The 25,704-nt window shown below is 44.5% G+C and overlaps 2 protein-coding genes across 2 annotated transcripts; one reads left to right on the top strand and one right to left on the bottom strand.

The window, feature by feature from the left end:
• Positions 1-1,205: 1,205 nt before the first annotated feature.
• Positions 1,206-13,823, bottom strand: Dusp3 (dual specificity phosphatase 3). The gene is made up of 3 exons (XM_076870563.2): positions 13,645-13,823; positions 10,585-10,811; positions 1,206-4,840 (listed from the first exon to the last, which is right to left on the bottom strand). The coding sequence occupies exons 1-3, from the start codon at positions 13,767-13,769 to the stop codon at positions 4,635-4,637; spliced, it is 558 nt and encodes a 185-aa protein (XP_076726678.1). The 5' UTR covers positions 13,770-13,823; the 3' UTR covers positions 1,206-4,634.
• Positions 13,824-15,944: 2,121 nt separating this feature from the next.
• On the top strand, positions 15,945-19,460 carry Cfap97d1 (CFAP97 domain containing 1). The gene is made up of 5 exons (XM_076871688.1): positions 15,945-16,068; positions 16,691-16,761; positions 17,013-17,131; positions 18,573-18,696; positions 19,404-19,460. The coding sequence occupies exons 1-5, from the start codon at positions 15,945-15,947 to the stop codon at positions 19,458-19,460; spliced, it is 495 nt and encodes a 164-aa protein (XP_076727803.1).
• Positions 19,461-25,704: the final 6,244 nt, after the last annotated feature.

The following is a 25,704-nucleotide window of genomic DNA, read 5'->3' as shown; positions in this document are numbered from 1 at the left end:
GTGTGCCAGGTGTGGTGGCCTACACCTGTAATCCCAGCAGCTCAGGAGCCTAAGGCAAGAGGATCATGAGTTCAAAGCCAGCCTCAGCAACAGTGAGGCACTAATCAACTCAGTGAGACCTTGTCTCTAAATAAAATTCAAAATAGGGCTGGGGATGTGGCTCAGTAGTTGAGTGCCCCTGAGTTCAATCCCCAGCACCCAAAAAATAAAAAAAGAAGTAGTTCTTTGTAAAGTTCAAGGTCTCAGCACAGCTGAAAATTCCCTGCTTATTCAGCAGCTCCTGGGGCACAGTAGCCCCCCAAAGCTTGTCACTCATTCTCCTTAGAAAAGACCAATGGCTGCCCAAACCCTAATAAGGTAAAACTTTAGCTTCACTTTACTTGAAAGACCAGGCCCTCTGAGGTGGGGACCAGTCACTACTCCATTGCTACACATACTGCCACCATCCCTGCTGCCTTTGGAGACTGTCTGTCCCCCCGCCCCACCCCCACCACACACACCTTCCTGGTACATCCTGCTGGCTGGGCTGACCTGAGGCCAGCTCAAGTAGGAGGCTTGTCTGCCCTCTCCTTCCTGCCTTTCTCCTCAGGCTGGTGGCCCAAGTACTCTGTGGTCTAGGAATGCTAACCTGGATCTAAATCTAGATCTTGGGCTTTCAAACTAGATTTTCTGAATCCCAGATTTCCAGAGAGATGTCTCATGGTTTTAAAAGTAGGTATTTTAATCATTTAGAAATATAATAAAAATATACATTAATCAAATGTGTTTCACATCCACTTTTAAGGAACTGAACACCACTTGTTCATTTAGGTTAACCCATTTCAGCATATGCTTTGGAAATGGAACTTCTGTGCATATGAACTCCTTATGAATGGCATCACTTTGCAAGGTCACAGTTCAGGAACTGTTACCAGAAAGATATCCAAAAAATATCTAGTGCATAAATATAATCATCACTGAACTTCTAACTAAGGAGGGCTAATTTTTACTTTAGGTTTTTTTAAAAATATTTTTTAGTTGTTGATAGATCTTTATTTATTTATATGTGGTGCTGAAAATCGAACCCAGTGCCTCACACATGACAGACAAGAGCACTGAGCCCCAGCCCCAGCCCCAGCCCCTTTACAATAGTTTCTAAAGACAGAAAAAGCAAACAAAGTCAAGGCATATAAGTAAAACTGAGATAAGGAAGACAACAAAGTCTGTTTCTTTGTAAGGTAAGACATTTATTTTGGTTACAATTTTAGTGTTTTAACACTGATTGGTGATACAACGGACATTAAACTTGCATTTTTTGTGTGTGAGAGAGAGAGATGCTGGGGGTTGAACCTACGGCCTCACGCATGCTAGGCAAGCGCTCTACCACTGAGCTACACCCCCAGCCTTTTTTTTTTTTTTTTAAACCAATTTGATACCTCCCCTTCCCCTTCCAGGAGACCACTCCTTTATAATCAAATTATCCTAAAAGCTGGCAGAAAGTAAATGGAACAAAAGTTAAGCTTCTAACCAGTCTTCACTCTCACTCTAAGATGGCTTCTATTTCCAGTCAGGACAGAATCTTGGCACAGAAGGACCATCTTTGTTGGCTCTTTAGTGATTCCTGACACTAGTTTTATGACAAATAAAATTTCCCACGGGAAATGCTCATCTCTTAACATTTAAGATCAGTGCTTATTTTGGTTAAAACATTAGCATCTTAACATTGTTAACATCTAACTATGAACTTGTGACATAAAAGGCACCAACATTCCCTTTCAGAACCATGCATCACAATGGGTAGAACACAGCGCCACCTGCTGGCCATTGTAGTATTATGCATTCCCTCTAATTTCCTGGAGGTGCTAAATTTCAAATGGCAATTCTTGCTTAGAGGCCCCTACAATGTGGGAGCCATTTGATTGGTGGTAGTATATTCTCTCAAGGTAACTCAGAGTGGCAGGGAAACAGATAAGCCTATGGAAAGGTAGACTGCTTCAATTTGGCGCTCTAATCTTGCCTGGATGGGGCTCTGTTAGTCAAAGAAAGGGATCAGGTCTGGGGAGGAGGAGGGACACCCTGAGTTCCATTCCATCACTTCCCAGGGGTAAAAGCTCTCCAAGAACAGCTCCCACCCACGGCTGGGCATGTGATGGCTCTTACACAACAGACTTGTATTTTACTTAAAGAACTAGGAGCTAAATCTCTTAAAGTAAATATGGGGTTTCTAGGCCTAGAGACAATGAAAAAAAAAAAAAAAAAATCTCAAGTTCTTAGCAAAGTAGCCCCAAAGGAAAGGCAGTAATTCTCCCAATAGCCTTCCCCACCTCATATCTGCAGAGAGGCCCGCCCGCAAGGGGTGCTAGTTGATTAGCCAGGCCAACCTGCAGCTTTTGCCTAAGTAATTGTGACTGTCTTTTGGGGTAATCACAGCCTATTTCTGAGCCTCTTCCAGAAGCAGAATCCAGAAAGCCTAGGGCTGCTACAAATCACCTGGAAGAATAACTGCACATTCTAACCCCATTAGGGACCTACACTTTCCACTTCCTTCTCCAGGGCTGGGTCAAGGGTGTGAGCTGTGAACCTGGACACTCCTGGAGAGTTCCTTTCTTGAGCTGTATCACAGAAAGAACAAATCCAGCTTCCTGGAACAGCAAACCTAAAATCTTGCCTCCTTTCTACCTTAAGGACACTAGGGGTTATGCCCTTAATCATTTTGAACCCACGTTCCTTTAAAAAAAATGGTAACAATGTATGATTAGATTAAGCTCTGTCAACTTTATAGGGTTCCCATGAGGATCAAGTTAGATTAAGTGAGAACTGTGACATGAGGTACACAGCTCAGGGGATGACCACTCCATTTAGGTGGGTCTCTCTCGACAGCCCAATATCTGGTAAGGACAACAGATCCCAGTTGTTCAGGGCTATTGTGTTTACAGAAAAAAAGAGGATGGGACAGTCCTGGCTGTGCAGCACTGTTCCTGCTGTGATCAGAGATCTGCACCCCTGGGAGTGAGGCTTTTAGGCCACCTGCTTCTCATCTCTGCTGGAAGCTCCTAGTTACTGAAAAAGGCACATTCCCCACCTTGACATGAACACTGCTAGAATTTAAATTTAAAGCTGAATTTTAAATATTCAACAAAAGTCCCTGACACTTCTTTCACTTTAAGCAAGACTCCTGTGCAAATCCTTACAAGTGATCCCACATAAATTTATAATAGACTTTGGGGAGCTGGGTACACCCACTAAAACAACACCCTAAATATATCTGACACTCAAAACCAGAGTTTAATTCCAGAAATTTGGATGAGACACCTCTGAGTAGGCGCTGGGAGCAGGGCTGAGGACCACCCCTCTGTGACCCTGAAGACATAGCATTGCATTACTTTCCATAATAACAAGAATGTAAAGTTCCAGCAAGACTGTTCAACACACACTCCCATCTTGTGGCAAAAGTGCACACACTGTGCTAGTGTGCACTCTGACATCATCTTTAAAAAGTCCTTAAGAAGTCCTTTTCATGTTTGCTCTGCCACCAGCGAAGGATCCAGGTGGCAAGGGCACCAGAGAGGTCTGAGCCACCTATAAGTGGCCAGGGTGTGCGCCTGGGACTCTTCTTTCCCTGTTGTCCTCTGGCTGCATGTCTGAGAGGCACGCCCCCATGCGCTCACCCCACACACACGCTGTAATTGGCTCACTTCCTCCTCCGATTCTTGGAATAGCAACTGGGACAAAAAAGCAGTTAGCACGAGTGGCTTGGGCTCGCCAACACTATAATTCAAGACAAAACCCTTGTAATTCTCCAAATGGTGGGGTTTTTAAATAGGCTAGATCTCAACACCCTGTTTTCTAAAAAAGAAAAATAAAACCGTGCCCGGAGGCATAGCTCTCCTAACAAGGGAAGTCACAGAGTAGTCCAAGGAAATATTCCAAAGCAGTGCATTCAGAACTCTGGCCTTCCAAAGAGGCACATTTAAAAAAATTCTATGCATTTAGGGGAGTCCTCCAAGAGAACGCACTTGCCCACCCAAGCAGGCTCCTTGTGTGGCATATCTTGAATCCTAAGGAAATAATTAAAAAGCAGCCTCTTCACAGGAATTTCCATCCACTAACTGACGATACCCCCAGCCCAGCTTCAGACCCCATGATGCGCCTCTGTGCATGAGCAGGGTGTGGAAGGCTGTGACGAAACCAGGTGACAGACGTGGTGGGGACAGGGGGGGCCACACTTGCATAGTGCCTTTACTGGGCTCAAGTGCTGAGGTCTCCACTTAGGAGAGAATCTAGGCTGTGGGAAGGAGGTCATGAGGAGCCCCTGTGAGTGGCTCAGGCCTCACATTCCCAGAGACCTCCTGCCCTGGGTCATGGAGAAGCATGCATGCCACAGGCCTTCCCCTCCCAAGTGCCCACCTGAAGAAGAAGACATAAATTACAGGAACAGGACAATCAGGAAGCAAGAATGCCCTCCTTGGCAAGCTTCTTTATAGGCCCCCTGGGGATAGGGGGAAGTGGCCCAGGGCCATGTTGGGACAGACATGTAGGCAAGTGCCTTGTGACTCTGGGGGAAGGGTACAACTGTTTCCTAAACATGGCGGCTTGGGACACCCTCAAGTAGGGCCTTCCCATCAGACCTCTAGAGAAGAGGCTGTGGGGGTGCCCTAGAGTTTCAACTTCCCCTCCTTGACTAGTCTGTCATTAAGCTGGCAAAGTTGGGCCAGGAAACCATCGTTGGGACCGATCTCACGGTTCTGCCTCACGATGCTCAAGGCAGACTTGACGTCCATCTTCTGACGCATCATGAGGTACGCAATGACTAGTGTTGGGGAGCGGCTGTAACCCTCACGGCAGTGGACAAGCACCCGGCCTGTAAGAAACGGGGGAGATTCAGTGAGCTGGGGACATCTGACCACATGACTAAAAAAAAAAAAAAAAAAAAAGCATTATGTAGCAGAGCATGGTGGTGCATGCCTATAATCCCAGGTTCTCAGGAGGCTGAGGTAAGAGGACCACAAGTTGAGGCTAGTCTTAGCAACTGAGGCCCTGTCTCAAAATAAAAAATTTAAAAAGGGCGGGGGATGTGGCTCTACTAGTAGTAGAGTGCTTGCCCAGGATGCTGGATCTGGATGCCCTGGGTCCAATCTCAAAAAAAAAAAAAAGTACTATGCAATGCCACTGGGCGCCACCAAAATGGCTAAAATGATAAAGACAGAAAATAAAAAGTCAGCCAGTGGAGATGTGGAACAACAAGGACTCTTCTGGATAGCCAGGGAGGGCAGGGTGTAAAGAGTACAGCCACTCTGGAAGCTGGGGCAGAAGCTCCTCAAGCTGAACACCCACCCTAAGGCTCAGCAGTGCCACTGAGGACCCCCAGTGCACAGGGGTCTCCCCAGTTTGCAGAGGCTAGCTGCTTTTTTGGTTGTTGTTGTTGTTGTTTGTGTGGTGCTGGGGATTGAATCCAGGATCTTGTACACACGAGGCAAGCACTCTATCAACTCAGCTATATCCCCAGCCCTCTGTTTTTTCTTAATCTGGGGGCTGATATATGGGTGTGTGCCATTCACAGAACTACACAGTTGTGACATGGACCTTCTCTGTGTATATTTTGTACTTTAATCAAAGGTGAAACACGAGGAGAACTCAAACATCCACCAACCGATGAATGGGTATAAGCAGCTGTAATGTATCCAGTCAATGGAATACTACTCAGCAATAAGTAGAAGGGAGGGATCGACCAGGGATGTGTGACACAACATGGATGAAGCTTGAAATAAAAAATGCACACTGTCTGATTCTGTTGATATGAAGTCCTACAAAATGCACATTGATCTCTAGTGACAGAGAGCAAATCAGCAGGTGCTTGGAAATACAGGGCAAAGGGGCAGGAGAGGACTAAAGGACATGCAAAATTTGTGGCGGTGATGGCTATGTTTACTGTCACAGGTGTGCACATGTGTCAAAACTCATTCAGTTGTCTCATTTAATGTTGTAGCTTACAGAAAGCTAAATGTATTTCAACAAAACAATTTAAAAAGGACAGATGTCAAGTATAAATGCAAACAAAACCAACACACACATATACACATTCTGCTCTCTCCTGGCTCTCCAAGCCGCCCTGGGGTCCTATAAAGTCCAGCCCTCCTCTGATATCACCCCTGCTCCCCTTCTCCCAGCACTCCAGTCTGCCTTTGGCCTGCCTTCTGGGGCCTTTTTTGCATCACTACTTTTGCTGTTCGAGGTCACTAATAAGTAAAATACAGGTGAAGGAATGAAGGAAGAACAAAGAGGAGAGGCCAGAGGTCATTGTCAGCAAAGTCTCAGTACACTGCAGGAGGCCCTTCTCTACTTCTGCCTCCCTCCCCACATAGAGTGCTCAGTTCAGGTTCCTGTCATTCATTTATATATATATATATATATATATATATATATATATATATATATATATATATATATGTATGTATATACATACACACACACATTTTTTTTTTAAAGAGAGAGAGAGAGGGAGAGAGAGAGAGAGAGAATTTTAATATTTATTTTTTAGTTCTCGGCAGACACAACCTCTTTGTTTGTATGTGGTGCTGAGGATCGAACCCGGGCCGCCAGCATGCCAGGTGATTGCGCTACCACTTGAGCCACATCCCCAGCCCTACACATTTTTTTTTAAGGCTCCTGGGCTCAAGTGATCCTCCTGCCTCAGCCTTCTGAGCAGCCGCAGCTGGGGCTATAGATGTGGGCCATCATGCCCAGTCCTCGTCATCTCTCACCTGTGCCCCTTAACGCCTCTAAAAGCAGCTCTCTCCATCATGCCTCACTGCTGCCAATCCACACTCCACCCAGCAGCTGGAAGGATCTTTTTAAAATACAAAATGACCTGTCACTATCCTGAGGGTTGGGTCTAGTCTACAAAGGGTGGCTTTTAAAGTCAACTGCTCTGTTGCCATTTTCTCACCTCAATGCCTTTGCATGTATTGTTCTCTCTCTCCATCTTGGCTGCCTAGAAAACTCCTACTGGCCCTCCTGTCACCAGTCCCAGATTTCCGTTGTCAGCACAGGGGTTTAAACCCCAACTCTCTGAAGCCATCTGAACGTGGGTTTAATTAAATTTTAACTTGCTGGTTAAACAGATCAGTTTGGCTAATCTGAAGTGGCCAGCTGCTTGTTACAACACAAGACTATATGTTGCTATGAAGGTTTTGTTTGGTTGTAATTAATATCTACATCAAAGGACTTTAAAGGAGATTACCCTTACCATGTAGGTGGGACTCACCAAATGAGTTAAAGACCCTAAGGACAAAATCAGGTTTCCTAGAGAAGTAATTCTGCCTCAAGACTTTAACACAGAAACCCTGCCTAAATTTCCATTCTGATGGCCCTGTCATCCAGACTTCAGACTTGCCTGACCTGATAATCACTTGAGACAATTCTGATAAATTGAGACAGTCTAATAAATCATACATATCTGAATGTATATATATAAAATAATACAGTATTCCTCCCTTATCTGTGGTTTCGCTCTGCAGTTTCAGCTACCTATGGTCCACCATGGCCAGAAATATGAAATGGAAAATTCCAGAAATAAACAAGTCATTAAGTTTTACATTCTGTGCAGTTCTGAGTAACGGGATGAAGTCTCATGCCATCCCACACCCTCCTGCCCAGCACGTGAATCACCCCTTCCTCCAGCATATCCACAACAAATCCAACCTGATGGTGAGTCACTTGGTAGTGGGAGGTTGGCTGTTATGGCATTGCAGGGCTTGTGTTCAGTAACATTTTTTTTTTTTTTTTTGTGAGTGCCAGGTCGGGGGCAGTCAACCACTCAGCTATATCCCTAGCCCTAGTTTGTATTTTATTTAAAAACAGAGTCTCACTGAATTGTTTGGTGCCTGGCTTTTGCTCAGGCTGGCTTTTAACTCACAATCCTCCTGCCTCAGCCTCCCGAGCCACTGGGATTACAGGCATGTCCACTGATCCTGGATCAAGTAACCTTTATTTTACTTATTTTTAATTTTAAAAATTAATTTAAAAAATTAATGACCTCAAACAGCAAAAGTAGTGATGCAAAAAAGGCACCTGAGGATAAAACATGGAAAGGCAGATGAACTCTGGTACTATGTGGCAAGCTACAGGGCACACAGGAAAATGGACAGCATGTGCAGAGCTTAGTATGTCTGTCTGCAGTTTTAGGCATCCATCTGGGGGGTCTTGGATCATATCCCTTGAGGATAAGGGGGCCTACTATATAATAAATAAATATGATAAATCATATATATATATATGTATGTATGTGTATATATACATACACACCTTAACTGGGTGTGTATATATATATATGTGTGTGTGTGTGTGTGTGTGTGTGTGTGTATATACTCACACACAGTCTACTGGCTGGTTTTCTGGAGTACACAATAAATATTAACCAATATGAGAAGTCCCCTGTGGCATCCAGTACATTGGTATTATTTGGAGGGAAATCTGCTGGCCCAGAGTCAAACAGCAGCTCTTCTGCCCTCCTCTCCCTACCCCAGAACACCATTCTATTTTCCCAGAGCCTCCCAAATCAAGAGGTGGGAAGCCTCCACTTTCCTGCCCATTCACTCCCTGGCCATTATACCTACAGCATTCAGAGTGGAGTTTCCACCAGGCACCAAGGGACACGCCTGTAATCCCAGCAGTTTGGGAGGCTGAGGCAGGAAGATTGCTAATTAAAAGCTAGCTTCAGCAACTTAATAAGTCCCTAAACAACCCTGTCTCTAAATAAAATACAAAGAAGGGCTGGGGATGTGGCTCGGTGGTTCAGTGCCCCTGAGTTCAATCCCTAGTACAAACAAAACAAAACAGTGGAGCTTCCCCTGCCCTGCCTGGGAACAGGACCCTCTGCAGAGCAGACACCTTGCCACCTGAAACATGCTCTATGCCCAGGGCACACAGTCTACCATGCATCCAAGTCCAACCCAGATGCCAGCCCCTCCACACAGCCTCTCTTGATCTTCCTAGCTGGAAGTACAGCGCTCTCCTCTGAGCACCCCCACAGCCATCCAATCTGGCTCTCTTAGTGATTGGTCCTTGGTCCCTTGAGACCAGTATATTTCTGCTGACTCACTCACCTAGTCTTGAAACCATTTACACATGGCACTTGAGCCCACAGAATTCATTGTCACTTGTTCAGTAATCATTTGCAGTATACCAACTACAGAATGTACCTGATACTACATCAGATGCTGGGGAGATGGACAAGGGACACAGAAGGCAGGTTCACAGAAGAGAGGATGCTATGCTCAGCCCTACTGCATGACAGAAAGCTTGCTAGAGGACAGAGGAGTGGGAGGCAGGGAGAGCTTTCCAGACTGAAGATCCAGTCCACATGGACTAGAGCAGGAGATCAAAAGAAGCCAGGGTATGTTTCCTGGTTGACTGGAAAGAGGAAACAAAGTCAAAGAACTCCGAGTCCCCTAAATGGATGACTAACTAGTGATTAACTGGGCCTTAACTGGGCCACTTGTTCTCCATCAGTACCAGGTGAAAAACTCAGCAGAGAAGGAGGAAAGAGGGCAGGCTAGGGTAGGGAGTGACAGTGACCATGAAGACGGCCTGACAGTAGAGTCTGCAGTTTCCCTAGTCAACAAAACTCTCTTGAGCTCTGAATGTGTGCTAGCCAGTGATCTAGGAAACTGTGCACTGGGAATCATTTGGATAGGGAGGCTGCTAGGTCCAAGAAGTATTAGAAACAAGGCTGATAGTGCCTCCTGGGGTCACCCCCTCCCCAAAGAATGAGGAAGAGGCAATGGGCAGAGCTGAGAGAAAGAGCTAAAAGCATATGGGGAAGGTGCCCAGAACACTCAACTGATGTCCATCCTGTGGCCTCCCAGGATTTCTCCTTGGCATGCCTTGCCTGGCCACCAGCCCCTCTGTAGTTCCCCTTCAGTCCCACCTATGTCTGAGGACTGCAGGAAGAATTTAAAGACTGGCTGACCCATAACCTAAGCCAGTCATGGCTGCCCCACTTCCCCTGGCCATGTAAGTATCTAGCCAATGAGATGGGAGAAGATCCCCACCAGAGGAACTCGGGGGAATGTTCTGTTTGCTCTTAAAAGGACAGAAATGAGAGGAAGAAATGACTGCTCATCTGCTGCACTCTGTCTAGTTGGGGTGTGGTAGCCAGATCCCATCGTGGGACCAGAGGGGTGTACCTAACAGTGAAGGCAGCAGAAGAAAGAACCTGGTCCACACACCACCACTGAGCTGTGTCATCAATTAGCCCTGGTGCTCCTTTGCCTGAAGACTTCTTATCAGGAACAAGGATAGATTTTCCTCATTATTAGAGCTACTTGAATTGGGTGGAGAGGTAAGTGGCTAGAAACCAACCTCAGCCAAAAGCTTCCAATGCAAGGACCTGACATTGCCACTGTGTTAAAGAGTTGAATATCTTGTACAGTGTGGGGGCCACCTGACAGGCAGCAGGTAAGCAGAGAGAAACCTGAAGTTCTCATTCATTTACCACAAGGAACAGGAAAGGTTTTCCCAGAGGAAATCTGCTATGGGTCTTTCTAGAAAGACAGTCCATGTCAAAGCTGCCTTCCATTTGTTCCTAAGCAGCAGGTCCCTTACCATTCTTTTGAGCCAAGCCCTGGTCAATGAAGTCTGCAGCCCTTTCAAAATAAGCACTTAGGTTGAACTCCTGTGTGTCATTGGCCTTGATGCCCAGGTAGATGATGCCAGAGTCCTTGTAGAAGTTGGCATTGGTGTTGACATGCATGAAGGACCTGCCTTCAGCAGCGTTCAGGACATGAGTGATGCCCAGTTTCTGCAGCTTGGGGATGTCTTGAGCCACAGACCTGGAGAGGGGACAGGAGCAGATTATGATTAACTGACCAACTGGCAGCCTCAGGAGAGAAAGGAGGGGAAGCATCTGAGCCTCTTGGCAAAGTAAGGAACCCTCTGTGTGTTGGACCCAGCTGGCTTCTACAACCTCATCTTATGACCTTGCTCCTCACTCTGGCCATATCCAATTACCAGCAGCTTCCCCAAATAGACTGGTGGTTTCATGTCCAAGCTATCCCTCTGCTACCCTTTCCAGCCTTCTCTGTAGACATGCACCCTCTCATCTTTCACCACCCTCTGCACTATTTCCTCCCCTCCATTCCGTATGGCAACATGCTCCCTCTATGGTGACATAGGCAAGTGAATAAAAACAGCTCTGAAGCTAGACTCCCTGGGTCTGGATCCAGCCTACCAGACAACTTTGAGCAAGCCACTTCACCTCTCTCTGCCTCCATTTCCCTCTCAGTACATTGGGAACGATAATGGTGCCAACTGCTTAGCATAGTTATGAGTGTTAAATGAGCCATTCTGTTGATGGAGCCTGACTCCACAGCAAGGGTTACTATTCCAACATGTGGTTGTACTTGTTTGGAGGCTGTGAGCTCCTTGAGAAGGGAACCATGTCTCTTTCAGGTCAGTCTCTCCAGCACTTGCTCTGGTGCCTGACATGTAGTATGTGCTGGGTAAATATGTGGTAAATGAGTGAAAAAGAATGAAATCATCATATGCCAAGCAGCCCCTTCCCTGTCTCACTAAGCGATCCTTCTTGCCACACTCCTCTAACCTTGTTTCTGAAGCTGTCTTGGGTGAGTTAGCACTTGGAGAATAAGGAGTCTCAACAGAACTATGGAGATTACAAAATACCTGATCTGAATGGTCAAAGGGTCCCTTTATTTCATCTCACAACAACACCCCAATTCAAATAGCAGTTATTACATCACAGTGGTGTTTCCTACATGATCTCCCCACAGCAGCCTTGTGGGGAGAAAAGGAGGGAAATGCCCTCACCTGACAGAGGTTAAACTCTAGAAGGATAGGACAGGACACAGGGATGTGCATGTGCACACACAGGCTGCTGATCTGGAGCTGGGAGGAGATCTCCCTTTTCCCAACATCCAGCCCTGCTCTCACTCCTACCTCCCTCTGCTTCACATGCCCACATCAACTCCAACACCTGAAGACATGGAGAATATGGCTCACAAAGGTTCTGTCCCTGCCCATCAAAGACATGGATGGAACCCTAATTTTACTTAGGAGGTCTGGGGGGTGGAGTGGACTTGAGTTTTCTCAGCACTAGATGGTTAGTTGACCCCATTGAGCACCCCCCCCCACCAATACCCTAATATTTGAATAGAGGACAAGGGATATGTATTTTTACAGTGGCTACCACATTTGCCACTCTGGCTACTACCAGATATTTACAACCTTGGTTTCCACTTGGGAAGTAGCAACAGCTCCATGTGCCAAACTACCCTGACAGCCTTCTTGCTGCTTGGGTAGTTGGTGAATAGGCAGGGTTTCCTCAGAATACTGCAATTATTGGGCCACTGGCTGACACTATGAGATTCTTTTTAGTTGTTCCTGCTCAGGACACTGAACAGTTTTATAAAGCAATGGCTGACAGAAAGAACAAAGAAGAGTCATTCCCATTCATCTCCCTTCTCTAGTGTTAATTCAACAGTTTACACATCAACCATTATCATTATTATCATCACAACTGAAGGAACATTGCACAGTGTCTGACACCTAGCAAGTGCTCAATGTGATAAATAAGTGATGGAACAGATGAGACCTGTCCCCATGAGGTTAGGACCTTGCCTCATGAACCCCTTCTAGGTCCATAATAACCCCCATTTCAGTGGCAGTAATTTTAAGATTAAGCAGCAGGTGCTAGTGCAGGACCAGCCACATACATATAAACAAGACACTGGCCCTGTCCTCACAATCCCTCAATCACTCTGGGTCACCACTTTCTCCTGTGTAAAATGAGGGTTTAGTTACTGGTTCTTAACATGCAGTCTTTAGGCTGGGGCAACGGAGTTTAGGACCTTGATAACTGAGTCCTCTGTGTCTCATGAATATCCAACCCAAGCCCTCCCAGGCTGTAGACCTTCTGGCATTTCAGCACCTTTCAGAATTGCTAACCCTGGTTCTATCCTGCTGCTGAGGAATTCTTATTTGTAGTATGAAAATAGAAAATAGAAAGTCAATTTGATAAGAAGAACACATAGTAATAAATAATAAATGCATTTCCTGGTGATGAGAAGGTTCAGATCCTTTATTATCCCATCTAAATCAAATTCTATCTGGAAGATAAGAAAAGGAGCCAGGAAATCCCTGGCCCAACTCTCTCTTTCTCTCTCTCTTTTGGGGTATTTCAATTCCCCGAACTTGGCCTGCAGGGTCGGGAACGGTACCACGCCCAGATCCTGACGTCAGCCCGTTGCCATGGAAGCGGAGGCAGACATTCCGCGGTGACCTCACTGCAGAACCAGGCTGCTGTCACATGACACGCGCGGGCAGAAGACCGACAGGGCTACCGAGGTCCACCTGTTAAGTGAACATGGTAGCCCGACCCCGCCCAAAGCCGAACCCCGAGCGGGTGGCAGCTGAGCGCCGGGTCTGCACCCCTCGGTCTTAGCGCACCCCGCGACCCGGCCGGCCAGGAACTAGCGCCTCAGCTCCATGCGCGGGGGTGGGCACCGACTCCAGCCCCGTCCCCAGCCCCCACTCCCGCTCCCGGAGGGGTGACAGCGCCCGGGCTCCCCACAATGTCCCCACCCCGGCTTCGGGTGGGCCAGGTGCTCGGGAAGGGGCGCCCGTGCCGCGCCGGCAAGAGGGACTCACGCGTTGCCCACGTAGATCCTCGGGGTGACCTCGTTGCACGGCTGGCTCGGGAGGCTGTAGCAACCACTGCCGTCCGAGAGCAAGTCGTTGAGATCCTGTACCGAGAGCTCGAACGGGCCCGACATGGCGGCGGCCGGGCCCTGAGCGCCCGGGCAAGAGCGAGCGAGGGGAGAGCGGCCGGGTCAGGGGGCGGGGCTGGCGAGCCGGGAGCCGCCCCGGGGGCGGGACCACCGCGCGCGGGAAGCTGCCGAGCGCTGTGCAGCGCGCACGGGACCAACGCGCTCCGCTTGCGAAGGACACGCGCAACCCGGCGCCGGGCCCACGCTCCGCAGGGCGTCCCTGGGCGGAAATGCCGCCATTCCGGAGTGTCTAGGATCCTCTCTCACCCTCGGCTAGGCAGTTTCGGTATCTTTGTAAACTGAAAAGTTCAAAAACTTCCTTCACTGAACCAAATTCAAGGCGCTGTAAATATTCCCATGGACGGGGGTACACCCAGGTGTCGCATTTTCAGGATGACAGGGACACCCAGAGTCTACTGTGAGATCTTACTCTGCTGCAGACAGAAGTTTTGGCATCTTCCCTCACCCCCACCCCTCACCCCCGAACCAGGCTTGTCCGCTGAATATCTGCTCCAAGCCCAGACATGTCACCTGCCAATCGAATAGATATGGAGGACCCCAGGGGATCCAGACCGAGGCCAAAATCTAAGAAGCCCTACTCTGTGGTACATCTGTTTTCAGTGGTCATTGAGAGTCCACATCGCGCTTGGACTCTATGCATCCAGGCTTGGAATTCTGACCCTGGGAAATAAATCTCTCTAAGCCTGTTTGCTAAAGAAAAGGAGGAAGCGGTGTTAATTAAAAAACAAACAAACAAAAAAAACAGATTGAGGACTCCTAATGTGGAAATATGAACTGTTTCAAAATCTGTAACTTTGTGCGGACATGCCACAAGTGGAAAACTCCACACCTGACCCGCTTGTGACCCATCACAGTCAAAATGCCGGTGCACTAAAAATATTGTACAAATTACCTTCAGGCTATGGATATAAGGTGTATATACATAGTCATGTTTAGACTTGGGTACCTCATCATATAAAATATCACAAAATTCAAACACTTCTGGTCCCATGCATTTCCAATAAGGGATACTAAATTCCTAACTTCTAGTGTTGTTGGAAAGATTAAATGTGACAGGAAATCACCCAGCACTAATAGTGAGCACTCAATAAGTGTTAGTCCTTCCTCCAACAATGAATGTGTTTTGCACCCACTGCTAGTGTCAACATCACTCAGACGCCTTTGCAGCCCTTCCTGAAGCAGCTGTAGTAGCTCAGTTTTTGCTGAGTTCCCACTAAGTTCAAAAGCATACTGTCCTGGAAGAAAGCAGCCCTTCCCCATTCATGAAAAAAATGAGATTCTACTTTCCAAAGGGGCAAATATTGTCACTAGAATTTTTTTAAAAATATTTTTTAGTTGTAGATGGACACAATTCCTTTATTTTATTTATTTTTATGTGGTGCTGAGGATCCAACCCAGTGCCTCACACATGCTAGGCAAGTGCTCTATCACTGAGCTACAACCTCAGCCCCAGTCACTGGAATTTAGGGACTCACATCCTGAGCCCAGCTCTGCCACTAACTTGGTTCTTGAGCAGCTTTGCTGTTGCTCTGGACTTCAATTTCTTCATCTGGAAAGTGATAAAATTGGATCAGATTATCATTAAGGCCATCTGTCATCTCCCCAAAAAGCTTATGGTCTTGAGTCCTTTCAGGGAAACTGTAGTAGAAACTACTTGGCTTATAGCCCAAGGTACGTAACCAAGGATGGAATTTATCCCCAGCACATGCCTGTGCCATCCCAACCCTCTTTTCCTTCCAGCATTGTTACCATCTACATACAAGTCAGACGGGGGAACTTCGGAGTCCCCTGCCCTTGATCTTGACTTAGACCTAGGTTAGCATGAAAAATAGAAGCCTAACACAGAGAATTACATTTTAGGAGATAGAAATGCTTATTACCCTGATTTGATCATTACACACCAAATAAATGTACCAAATTATTATTCTGCATCCCACAAATATGTTCAAATTTTATGTCAACATAAAAAAATTTAATTACAAAAAAGTTTTCAAAAGTAGATACCTAGAGATGGCCAGCATGTTCTCTTGCTTCTATTCCTTTCCCAAGACCTGATCCTGATGTCATAATTGGATAACTATGACACCTGTCGTGGGGACAGCTAAGTACCTCACAGAAGACCTAGTTGCCTCATTTCTGAAGTTAGACTAGAAAGAGAAGATGAACAATTCCCTGGATTATCTGGCCTACCCTGTTATCGTCTCTAATCATAGGCAAAGCACAACTTTCAGGAAAAAACTGGACCTTGGCCACTACATACTTCACAGGAATAGAATACAAATAGGTATGTGGATAGTTTCGGTTGGATGCTGCCATAAGTGGTTCTCCAAGAGTCCACCATAAAACTATCAACTTTGGGGTGATATGGTCTTCTCTGCTGAGTTTATTCAAGAGGACATTAATATCAGTAACAAAATTTATCTTCCACCAGGAACTTCATGTGGTGGAAACACTTATTTTAAACTCTTTAAAGCTAAAGTAAGTTAGAAAGAGGATAGGACTTCAATGCCCATAGACAAAGGCTGTTTATCTCTGTAAAATTTCCTCACCATTCTTTCACTTCTGCTCAAAACTCTTCAGAGCCAGGCGCAGTGTAATTCCAGCGACTCAGGAGGCTGAGACAGGAGAATCGCAAATTCGAGGCCAGTCTCAGAAAACTTGAGAGACCCTAAGCAACTTGGCGAGGCACTGTCTCAAAATTAAAAAGGCGGGGGGCCTAGGGGTGTGGCTCAGTGGTAAAGTGCCTGGAGGTTCAATGCCCAGTACCAGGAAAAGGAGGGAGGAATCTTTGGCCAGAATATAGTCATAAATCAAGTTCATTAGTCAGAGTTTATTCTAGTAGATTTTCTGAGGCCATCACTAAGATTCCTGTGCAGTAACATTGTTCTTTTATCCCTCTTTTCTAGTAAAGCCTGCGGTTGATACCAAACCTCCAATGGCGCATACACATCACATTTTAAAATTGAGCAGACTACAGGTATTTGTTCTTGTCATCTGCAGGCATATCATATTGATTTTTTAAATCTTTACCCTAAAGAGAGTCGCTTTCCCAGAACCTCCTAGATACCCACCTATCACAAAGCTCTCCTCTACCTCCCCATACCCATCAGCTCCATTTTCCTAGACTCTGCTCTTCTCCACAGTGACCACAGTCCCAAAGGAGAGCCTTCATGTGTGAGAACAAGCACAGCAGTGATGTCACCACGGTGGGGTGGGGTTTCTTAACAGGGTGAACAAAAGAGAATCGACAAAATCGAGTATGAAAATAAGCAACTGTGTCAGAAAATTGCCAATGCCCATCGGGGCCCTGCCCAGGTGGACTGCTGGAATGAATACTATTCCAAAAGGTAGTGTTCTTCTTCTGTATTTCACTTTTTTTTTTTTTTTTTTTGGTACCGGGGATTGAACTCAGGGGCACTCAACCACTGAGCCACATCCCCAGCCTATGTTGTATTTTATTTAGAGACAGGGTCTCACTGAGTTGCTCAGTGACTTGCCATTGCTGAAGCTGGCTTTGAACTCCCGATTCTTCTGCCTCAGCCTCCCAAGCCACTGGGATTACAGGCGTGCACCACCACACCTGGCTTGTATTCCATTTTTAGGAAATCAACTTGGACCTTCCCCCTGGGTTCTCATGAGCAAGAGGAATAGTTAAAAGAAATTATCTTGAAGAGTAACCAAAGAGACCATGTTGAGAATGGAAACTTTGAGAATGGAGAACTTTCTCTAGCATCAAAGAACTAATATAATCTAAGAGGCTTTTCAGAGTTTTACTCAGAGTTCGTCACAAGAAGGCACTTCACACTTTTGTAAAATGATAGCCACATGTCTTAGTCTTTTGGGCTGCAGTACCATATACTGGGTAGCTTATAAACAATAGAAATTTATGTCTGACAGTTCTGGAGACTGGGAAGTCCAAAGATCAAGGCACCAGCAAATTAGGTGTCTGGGAAGGGCTGCTTCCTGCTGCACAGAACCCATCTTTCCGCTGTAACTTCACACAGTGGGAGGGGCAAAAGGATCTCTCTCAGACTTCTCCCATGAGGACATGAATCCCATTAGGGTGACTTAATCATCTCCCCAAAGTCTCACCTCCTAATACTATCCCTTTGGGGGTTAGGATTTCAACATGCAAATTTGGGGGCCACACAGACATTTAGACCATAGCACTATAGCTGAGACAATGACACAGTATTATTCAAATTGGTTCCACAAATATTTCCTGAGTAAGTATTAATGTTCTAGGCACCAGGAATAGATGAAATAAGAACTCAAAGTCTGAGAAAGGGAGACATCTACGTAATATAACACCAATCTGAAGTGGTCAGAGCTACAAAAGAAGTGTATGCAAAGGAAGGAATTTGGTGGAGGTGTGTGTGCACGAAGATGCCTTTCCTCTATCCTGGTATATCTCAAACAAAATTGAAACCTGAGGGTTGTGGGATGGACTAAAAATTGTAGCCAGCCATTTGTGACTTATCCATTGGGAGCCTTTCCTCATCATTTAAACTCGAGGTTCTCGATCCTGGTTTCACATTATAATACTGGGGGAGCTTTGTAAAATTGCCTAGTGCCCAAGTACCATCCCAGACCAATAAAGGAGAATCTTCTAGTGGGCAGTGGGATTGAGGACAGGTTTGCTTTTGGGGCCTCAGGGCACTGCAGGACTCTTTCCTCCCTGCACTTGGGCAGCCTGGAACTAAACGGAATGGCAACTTCACCTCCTCCCCATCTCCCATCCTCAAGAAGCATTTTCTCCTTCACTCATCCTTGGGTTTTGTTTTTCAGCTTAAACAGAGAAACAAGGAACCGCGAACTGGTGAGAATTACTGTGGAAAACCAGGGCATTCTGAAGAGGCTTGGTGATCGCAAACCCCATTATGACCGCTGGGCATCTGAGATAGACTGGCAGGCACGTGGCTTGTTATATTCCTAGGTGCACATGGGGTTTGTCTGTGGTCAGCCTAGGGAATGACTCAGAAGGACCCTCTAAATGGCTAGATTATGTGAAATGAACTTTGATTGCCAAAAGGAAAATCATCTAAGGCAACAAAGAGGCATAAACCATCAAACAGCTAAAGACATCATGATAACAAAGCTATTATGTGTCAGTTTCAGAAAATATTTGGTAGCATCTTCCTTGTATTTTAATTCATTAAGAAAGTGGTTGTGCATGTCTGTAATCTCAGAGGCTCAGGAGGCTAAGGCAAGGGGATTGTGAGTTCAAAGCCAGCCTCAGCAATAATGAGGTGCTAAGCAACTCAGTGAGACTCTGTTTCTTAAAGAAAATACAAAATAGGGGACATGGCTCAGTGACTGAGTGCCCCTGAGTTCAATCCATAGTATAAAAAGAAAGAAAAAGAAAAAAAGCTCAGTGTGTAAAGTGAAGAGAAAGGGTACATGATCCCATTCTGCATGTGGCTGATTTGCCTTATTTAAGAATAACTCCTCAAAAAAAGGATCGGGGGTGGGGGGGAGCCATCTGCAGTATTTTTAAAAACCTCCACTTCCTTGATTGGGTCTATAAACCTTCTCTAAGCCACTCTTGGAATTTAGAACTTGAGCTGTAATATCATCACCCCCGCATTGACATAAACCTTTCTGACTTTTGCCTTCTAGAATTCAAGGCGTTATATCAAAAATACAACAAGATATCTTCTCTCCCAAGATGAGTAGGTATGTCTCATTATTATAGAACATTGCTACAGTTGCTACCAAAGCCCTAAGAACCCATGAATGGTAAACAAGAGGCCCAGCCTAGGGGATGAATTTTGCTCTTCTCATATACCATTGTTTGGCATTGATTCAGGGAATTTAAAGATCTTTGACTTATCTCCATACAAGAAGGAAATGACATTATCTTCTATCATCAGCTCTGAGACTTTATGGGAACCTGAGAGGAAGTGATTTGTTCCAATAAAACATTAACAGGAGGCCTTCTGGCTTTAAAGTCGTGCCAAAGTTACCCTTACATGTCTCTGTCACTCTTCAGAAGTACTGTCATTTTGGCATTTGGTATGATTTGACATTATTAGTTAATGACTAAGTGGTCCCCTCTTTAAGGGAGAGAGGAGAAATGGACACTCAGGCTTTCCAAAGAACAGGCTGTATAATTGATGACTCTCTTTTTCTTTCTCCCCCCACCCCAAGGTAAAGTTACTCACCATGGAGAAAATCCTAAGATTTGTTGGCTGCTTATACTCGAGACACTCCAGGGTGGCTGAAGGCTCAATCTTAAGATGCTACATAAATCTTGGAAATAAAATAGGGCAGACAGGGGAATATGCAATGGCCATTTTTAAAATTGGGGGTTATGAAAAGAAGCTTTAAGGAGGGTGGGGAGGGAGATGGGGAGAAATCTGAGAGGACTTTTAAATACACACTTGCCGCTCCCCGACCAGTGCGGGGAGCTAAATAAAGGTGGCTCGAGTGAATTTCCTGGGATACCAAATAAAACACAGACACACATTTTACCCTTAAATCAAGCTTCAGGATGGCTCCTTGCTCTCGGCCTCAAGCTCCCCATATAGGAGAGCAAAGAAAGTCATGAGAGGCTGGTGCAAGAGCTAGCACGGTCGGAAGTGAACTTTTATTGGGGGGATCCTCATTCTTTAGAATGTTCCATCCAAAAAAGGTCAAGAGGGGCAGGGTTACAAGGACAGGAAAGGTAATTCGACCCCTGGGGCTGCGGGAGGCCATGCCTACAGGTGAAGACACATTCTGCTACTTAGAGGATCGGGGCAGCACCTTAGGCCACTACAAAGGTGACCAGGTCACTATAAAAGTGATCGACAGAGCTTCTACCAATCATGGGAAGGAAAATGCCAGTCATTCAGTGCGACACCCCCCAACACACACTATCATTGTCATCCTGGGAGGAAGAAAAGGTGGGGTGAGGTGATCCAGCCACAAACCCGTCACTGTGAAAATGGAAAACAAGAGCACGTGATGGCATTGACAGTCATCGACAACACAAGGAACAAATACCATCAGTTCTCTGTGAATACACATGCTGAGAAAAGAAGGCTTCATTGTGGCTTCCGTGCACTCTGGCCATTGATAAGCAGCTGCAGCTTTGAAACTGTCTCAAAACGTGTGGTGAGGCAATGACACATCGCTTCTGTGACTGCTGATCGTGCTGATTTTGAGAATGATTTTTAAAATTCTTTTTAAAAATTAACACAATAATGGCACAAATTCATGGGGTACAGTGTGATATTTTGACAGGTGTATAAAATGTGGGATGATCAAATCAGGGTTATTAATATATTTACCACACCAATATATTTTTAATTTTATGGACACAATACCTTTATATGTGGTGCTGAGGATCAAACCCAGGACCTCACACATGCAAGACAAACACTCCACCCTGAGCCATAACCCCAGTCCCTATCACACCAATATTTATCATTTATTTGAATTGGAAACACTCAAAGTCCTCTTTCTAGCTATTTTGAAATACACAATATTGACCACTGTCACCCTACTCTGCTAAAGAACATTACAATTTAATAATCTTAACTGTAGTTTCATACCTGCTAACCAAACTTTCTCTACCTCCTCCAAGCCCCTGGTGACTGCCGTTCTACTGTCTTCTCTTAGATCAACCTTTTTAGCTTCCACATGAGTGGAAGTAGAGTCTTTCTGTGCCTTGGGCTTATAAGCCCAATTTTTAAAACTTTCTACTTTGAAATAAGAGACTCACACGTAGGTAGTTACAAACATGCACCTTCACTCAGGCTTCCCCAATTTTTAGCATTTGCAGAACTTTAGTACAGGGCTGGGGCGTGGCTCAGTGGTAGAGCACTTGGTAGCATATATGAGGTCCTGGGTTCCATCTCCACCACCAAAACAAAAAACAATACACTATAATATCAAAACCAGGAAAGTGACATTGGTACAATTCCTAGAGCACATGCAGATTTTGCCAGTTATACAATGCACTCATTTGTGTATATGTATATAGAGCCCTCAACAGTTTTGTCACATGTAGCTTTGTGTAACTAGTCAAGATACTTACCTGTATCATTATCAAAAGAGACACTTTTTAGCCACAACCACCTTCCTCCCCTTCCCTAACTCCTGGCAATCACTGATATGTTTTCCATCTCTATATATATGTTATTTCTTGAGTATTACATAAGTGAGATTGTGCAGTATAAGTTTTCCTGGTTTTGTTTTGTTTTGTCTTGTTTTTGTTTATTTTTGGTACTGGGGATTAGACCCAGAGGGTCTCTACCACTGAGCTATGCCACCAGCCTTTTTTATTTTAGTTTGAGACAGTCTTGCTAAATTGCCCAAGCTGGCCTTGAACTTGTAATCCTCCTACCACGGCCTCCTGAGCTGCTGGCATTATAGGTGTGTAACCACCTTTCCTGGCTGTGTCCTTCCTTTTAAGATTACTTTGGTTTGTTAATATAAGTTCCTAGAGGTTCATCCACATTGTATGCATTGATTGCTTATTCTTTTTATTGTTGAGTAGTATTCCATGGTATGGATGTCATATTTGTAACCATATACTCATCGAATGACCTTTGGGTAATTTCCAGGTTTTAAAAAATATTATGAATAAAGCTACTATGGAGACTTGTGCACACATTTCTGCATGAAAATAGATTTTGATTTCTCTGGGACAAGTATCCAAGAGTGAAATTGCTATATCATATAGTTAGTCTGCTTTTAGTTTTAAAAGGAGCCTACAAAATTGTGTTCCAGAGTGGCCATACCATCTTACATTCCCACCACCAATGGATGAGTGATCCAGTTTCTCTACATCCTTAGCAACATTTGATATTATCTTTTTTTTTTTTTCTGATGTTAGCCATTCTGGTATGTGTGTAGTGACATGTGATTTTAATTTGCATTTCTTTAATGGTTAATGAAGTTGAACATCTTTCCTGTGCTTGTTTGCCATCTGTATATCCTCTTTTGGGAAATGTCTGTGACTATCCATGTCTTTTGCTCATTTTTTAAATATTGAATTCTGAGAGTTATTTACATATTCTAGATACAAATCCTTTGCTAGATGTATGGTTTGCACATATTTTCTCCCAGTCTGTAATTTCTCTTTTGGGGACTCTTTACAAGTTCTTTTACACAGCGAAATATTTTTATTTTGATGATGTCCAACTTATCAATGATGAAAGTGATCTGTATCTTGACTGTATCAATGTCAATATCCTGTCAATATCATACTATAGTTTGGCACTATGCTACCTCTGGGGGGAACTGGGTAAGGGATTCACAGAATATCTCCATATTATTATTTTTTTTGGCGGGGGGTAATGGGGATTGAACTCGGGGGCACTCAGCCACTGAGCCATATCCCCAGCCCTATTTTGTATTTTATTTAGAGACAGGGTCTCACTGAGTTGCTTAGCACCTTGCTTTTGTCAAGGCTGACTTTGAACTTGTGATCTTCCCGCCCTAGTCTCCCAAGCTGCTGGGATTGCAGGCATGAATGTAAATCTACTATTATTTCACAATTCAAAGGTTAAAGAAAAAAATCAAGGTAATATAAATTATTAACTGGTTCCAATATAATCTCAGTTTGAGGAACAACCATTCTTCTAGACACTCTGGGGGGTCACCCTTTACCATTCTCTTTAATCACATCTCCCCTCCCCCTCCAGCATAGCTCAAATTGACAAGTCCTAATTCTCAATCTCTGTATGTGCTACCTTTCATATTTCAAGCACTTGTGATTTATTAAATTTTTTTTCATTTGTTTTTCAGGTACTCGGGGTTGAATCCAGAGGCTCTCTACCACTGAGCTACATCCCCAGCCCTTTATACTTAGCAAGACAGGGTCTTGCTAAGCTGCTGAGGCTTGTCTCAAATTTGCAATCCTCCTGCCTTGTTCTCCTCAGAAGCTGGGATTACAGGTGTGCACCACCATGCCTGGCCAGGCGCTTGTGATTTATGACTGGTATTATTATTATTTTTTTTTTTTAAAGAGAGAGTGAGAGAGGAGGGAGGGAGGGAGGGAGAGAGAGAGAGAGAGAGAGAGAGAGAGAATTTTTTAATATTTATTTTTTAGTTCTCGGCGGACACAACATCTTTGTTGGTATGTGGTGCTGAGAATCGAACCCGGGCCGCACGCATGCCAGGCGAGCACGCTACCACTTGAGCCTCATCCCCAGCCCTATGACTGGTATTATTAATGAAAAATATATCCATATCACTTTCTAACTTACTACCTCCAGTGACTTGCCATTCTTTCATAATGGACCATCACTTAATTATGACATAAAAGGCATTCTATGATCTTGTCCCTGTCTTTGTAGCCTCTACCAGTAAGAAATCTTAATTTCAATAAACAAAACTCAACTTTCTGATATAAGTAGTGAAATAATTTATTAAAAAATAGAAATTCAGCCTGGCACAGTGTCGCATGCCTATAATTCCAGCTTCTCTGGAGGCTGAGGCAGGAGGATTGTAAGTTCAAAACCAGCCTCAGTAATTTAGCAAGACCCTGTCTCAAAATAAAAAATAAAAAGGGCTGGGAATGTTGTTCAGTGGTTAAGCACCCTGGGTTCATCCCTGTAAATAACAGACCACATGAGAGGAGACCTGTTCTGCAGATGATACAGCTTGCATGGCTGCCCCTCGAACTAGAACTTGCTGAACTGCCACTGCTACCTTTAAAAATTCATCATTGTCCCTGATGTTCTGTCACTATCCCCAATTCTGTTTCAGAGAAGGTATATCTGATTGGTGTAAATAGATCCTCTGCCCATTCCTTAACTGCAAGGGAGCCTGAGAAGGTGATATGTGATTTATTTTGTTGTTGTTGTTGTTTTTTGTTTTGTTTTGTTTTTCCACTTTGAGATATGGGCTCTGCCTCTCACCAGGAACAAGACAGGAAGTTTACCCCAAATTAGGAGGATCAGATGCTACACTTCCACAAAATGACAGATTTCTGCAACCTTGTTAACTCTTCACTCCTGGCCTTTTTTAGCTAATAGAGACTTGTGATTTTTCTCTTCCCATTAATTGTTATGCTGTCTCCTCTGGCTGGGAGATCCACAGTTCTTCCTCTTTGCTTGACACCTGTTCATTTTCAACATTTGAGAGTCTGTGCTCCAGGAAGTTTCCATGAACTGCTCAGTTGGAGTTCCTTTAGGTACAGTTTCATTTAGAGGTTTTCCTGTTGTCCTCTTATTGATTTGTAGTTTGATTCCACTATATCCAGAGAACAACTCTATAATTTCAATTCTTTTAAGTTTGTGATGGTTGTCTTCTTACCCAGGATATGATCTATCTAGATGCATAGTTTATGGGCATTTAAAAGAAAGCTGGGGCTGTAGCTCAGTGGTAGAGTGCTTACCTAGCACATATGAAGCACTGGGTTTGATCATCAGCATCACATAAAAATAAATAAATAATAAAATAAAAGTATTCTGTCCATCTACAAAAAAAACAAAAAAAAAACTTTTTTAAAAGGCTGGGGATGTAGCTCAGTGGTAGAGCACTTGCCTAGCATGTGTGAGGCATTGGGTTCAATTCTCAGCACCACATATAAATAAATAAATAAAAGCCTATCAACAATTAAAAAATATTTTTTAAAAAAAGTTGGAAAAAAAAGTGAGAGAGAACATGTTTTGTGTCATTATTGGTAGAGTGTTCCATAAACATTGTTAGGCGCTACAGTTCAGTTCTAGATCTTGATGATTTTCTATCTAGTAGTTCTATCAATTATTGCAAGAGTGTGGTGTCGAAATCCCCAGCAATAATTGTGGATTTGGTTAATTTCCCTTTCAGTTCTGTCAGTTTTTGCTTTGTCTATTCTGAAGCCCTGGTGTTGGTGTAGACACATTTAGGATTGCTGTATCTTCTTGGTGGATTGATTCTCTTATCATTATATAATGTCCCTCTTTGTCTCTAGTAATTTCTTTTTTTTTCCTTTGAATTTAAC

Source organism: Callospermophilus lateralis, chromosome 11 (assembly GCF_048772815.1).
Source record: "Callospermophilus lateralis isolate mCalLat2 chromosome 11, mCalLat2.hap1, whole genome shotgun sequence".
In the NCBI taxonomy this organism is placed as follows: Eukaryota; Metazoa; Chordata; class Mammalia; order Rodentia; family Sciuridae; genus Callospermophilus; species Callospermophilus lateralis.
The sequence above is the reverse complement of the archived record's forward strand: the minus strand, read 5'-3'. Positions and strand labels throughout refer to the sequence as shown.

Bases quoted from the DNA above. Each gene is read 5' to 3' on its own strand.
- Dusp3 (XM_076870563.2), bottom strand. From the start codon at position 13,769: ATGTCGGGCCCGTTCGAGCTCTCGGTACAGGATCTCAACGACTTGCTC. The intron at 10,812-13,644 runs GTGAGTCCCTCT...TCCCCTCTCCAG, and splicing joins AGGATCTACGTGGGCAACGC to GTCTGTGGCTCAAGACATCC. The intron at 4,841-10,584 runs GTAAGGGACCTG...CGTTTCTTACAG, and splicing joins GGGCTTGGCTCAAAAGAATG to GCCGGGTGCTTGTCCACTGC.
- Cfap97d1 (XM_076871688.1), top strand. From the start codon at position 15,945: ATGAACAATTCCCTGGATTATCTGGCCTACCCTGTTATCGTCTCTAAT. The intron at 17,132-18,572 runs GTAGTGTTCTTC...TTTGTTTTTCAG, and splicing joins AATGAATACTATTCCAAAAG to CTTAAACAGAGAAACAAGGA. The intron at 18,697-19,403 runs GCACGTGGCTTG...TTTGCCTTCTAG, and splicing joins CATCTGAGATAGACTGGCAG to AATTCAAGGCGTTATATCAA.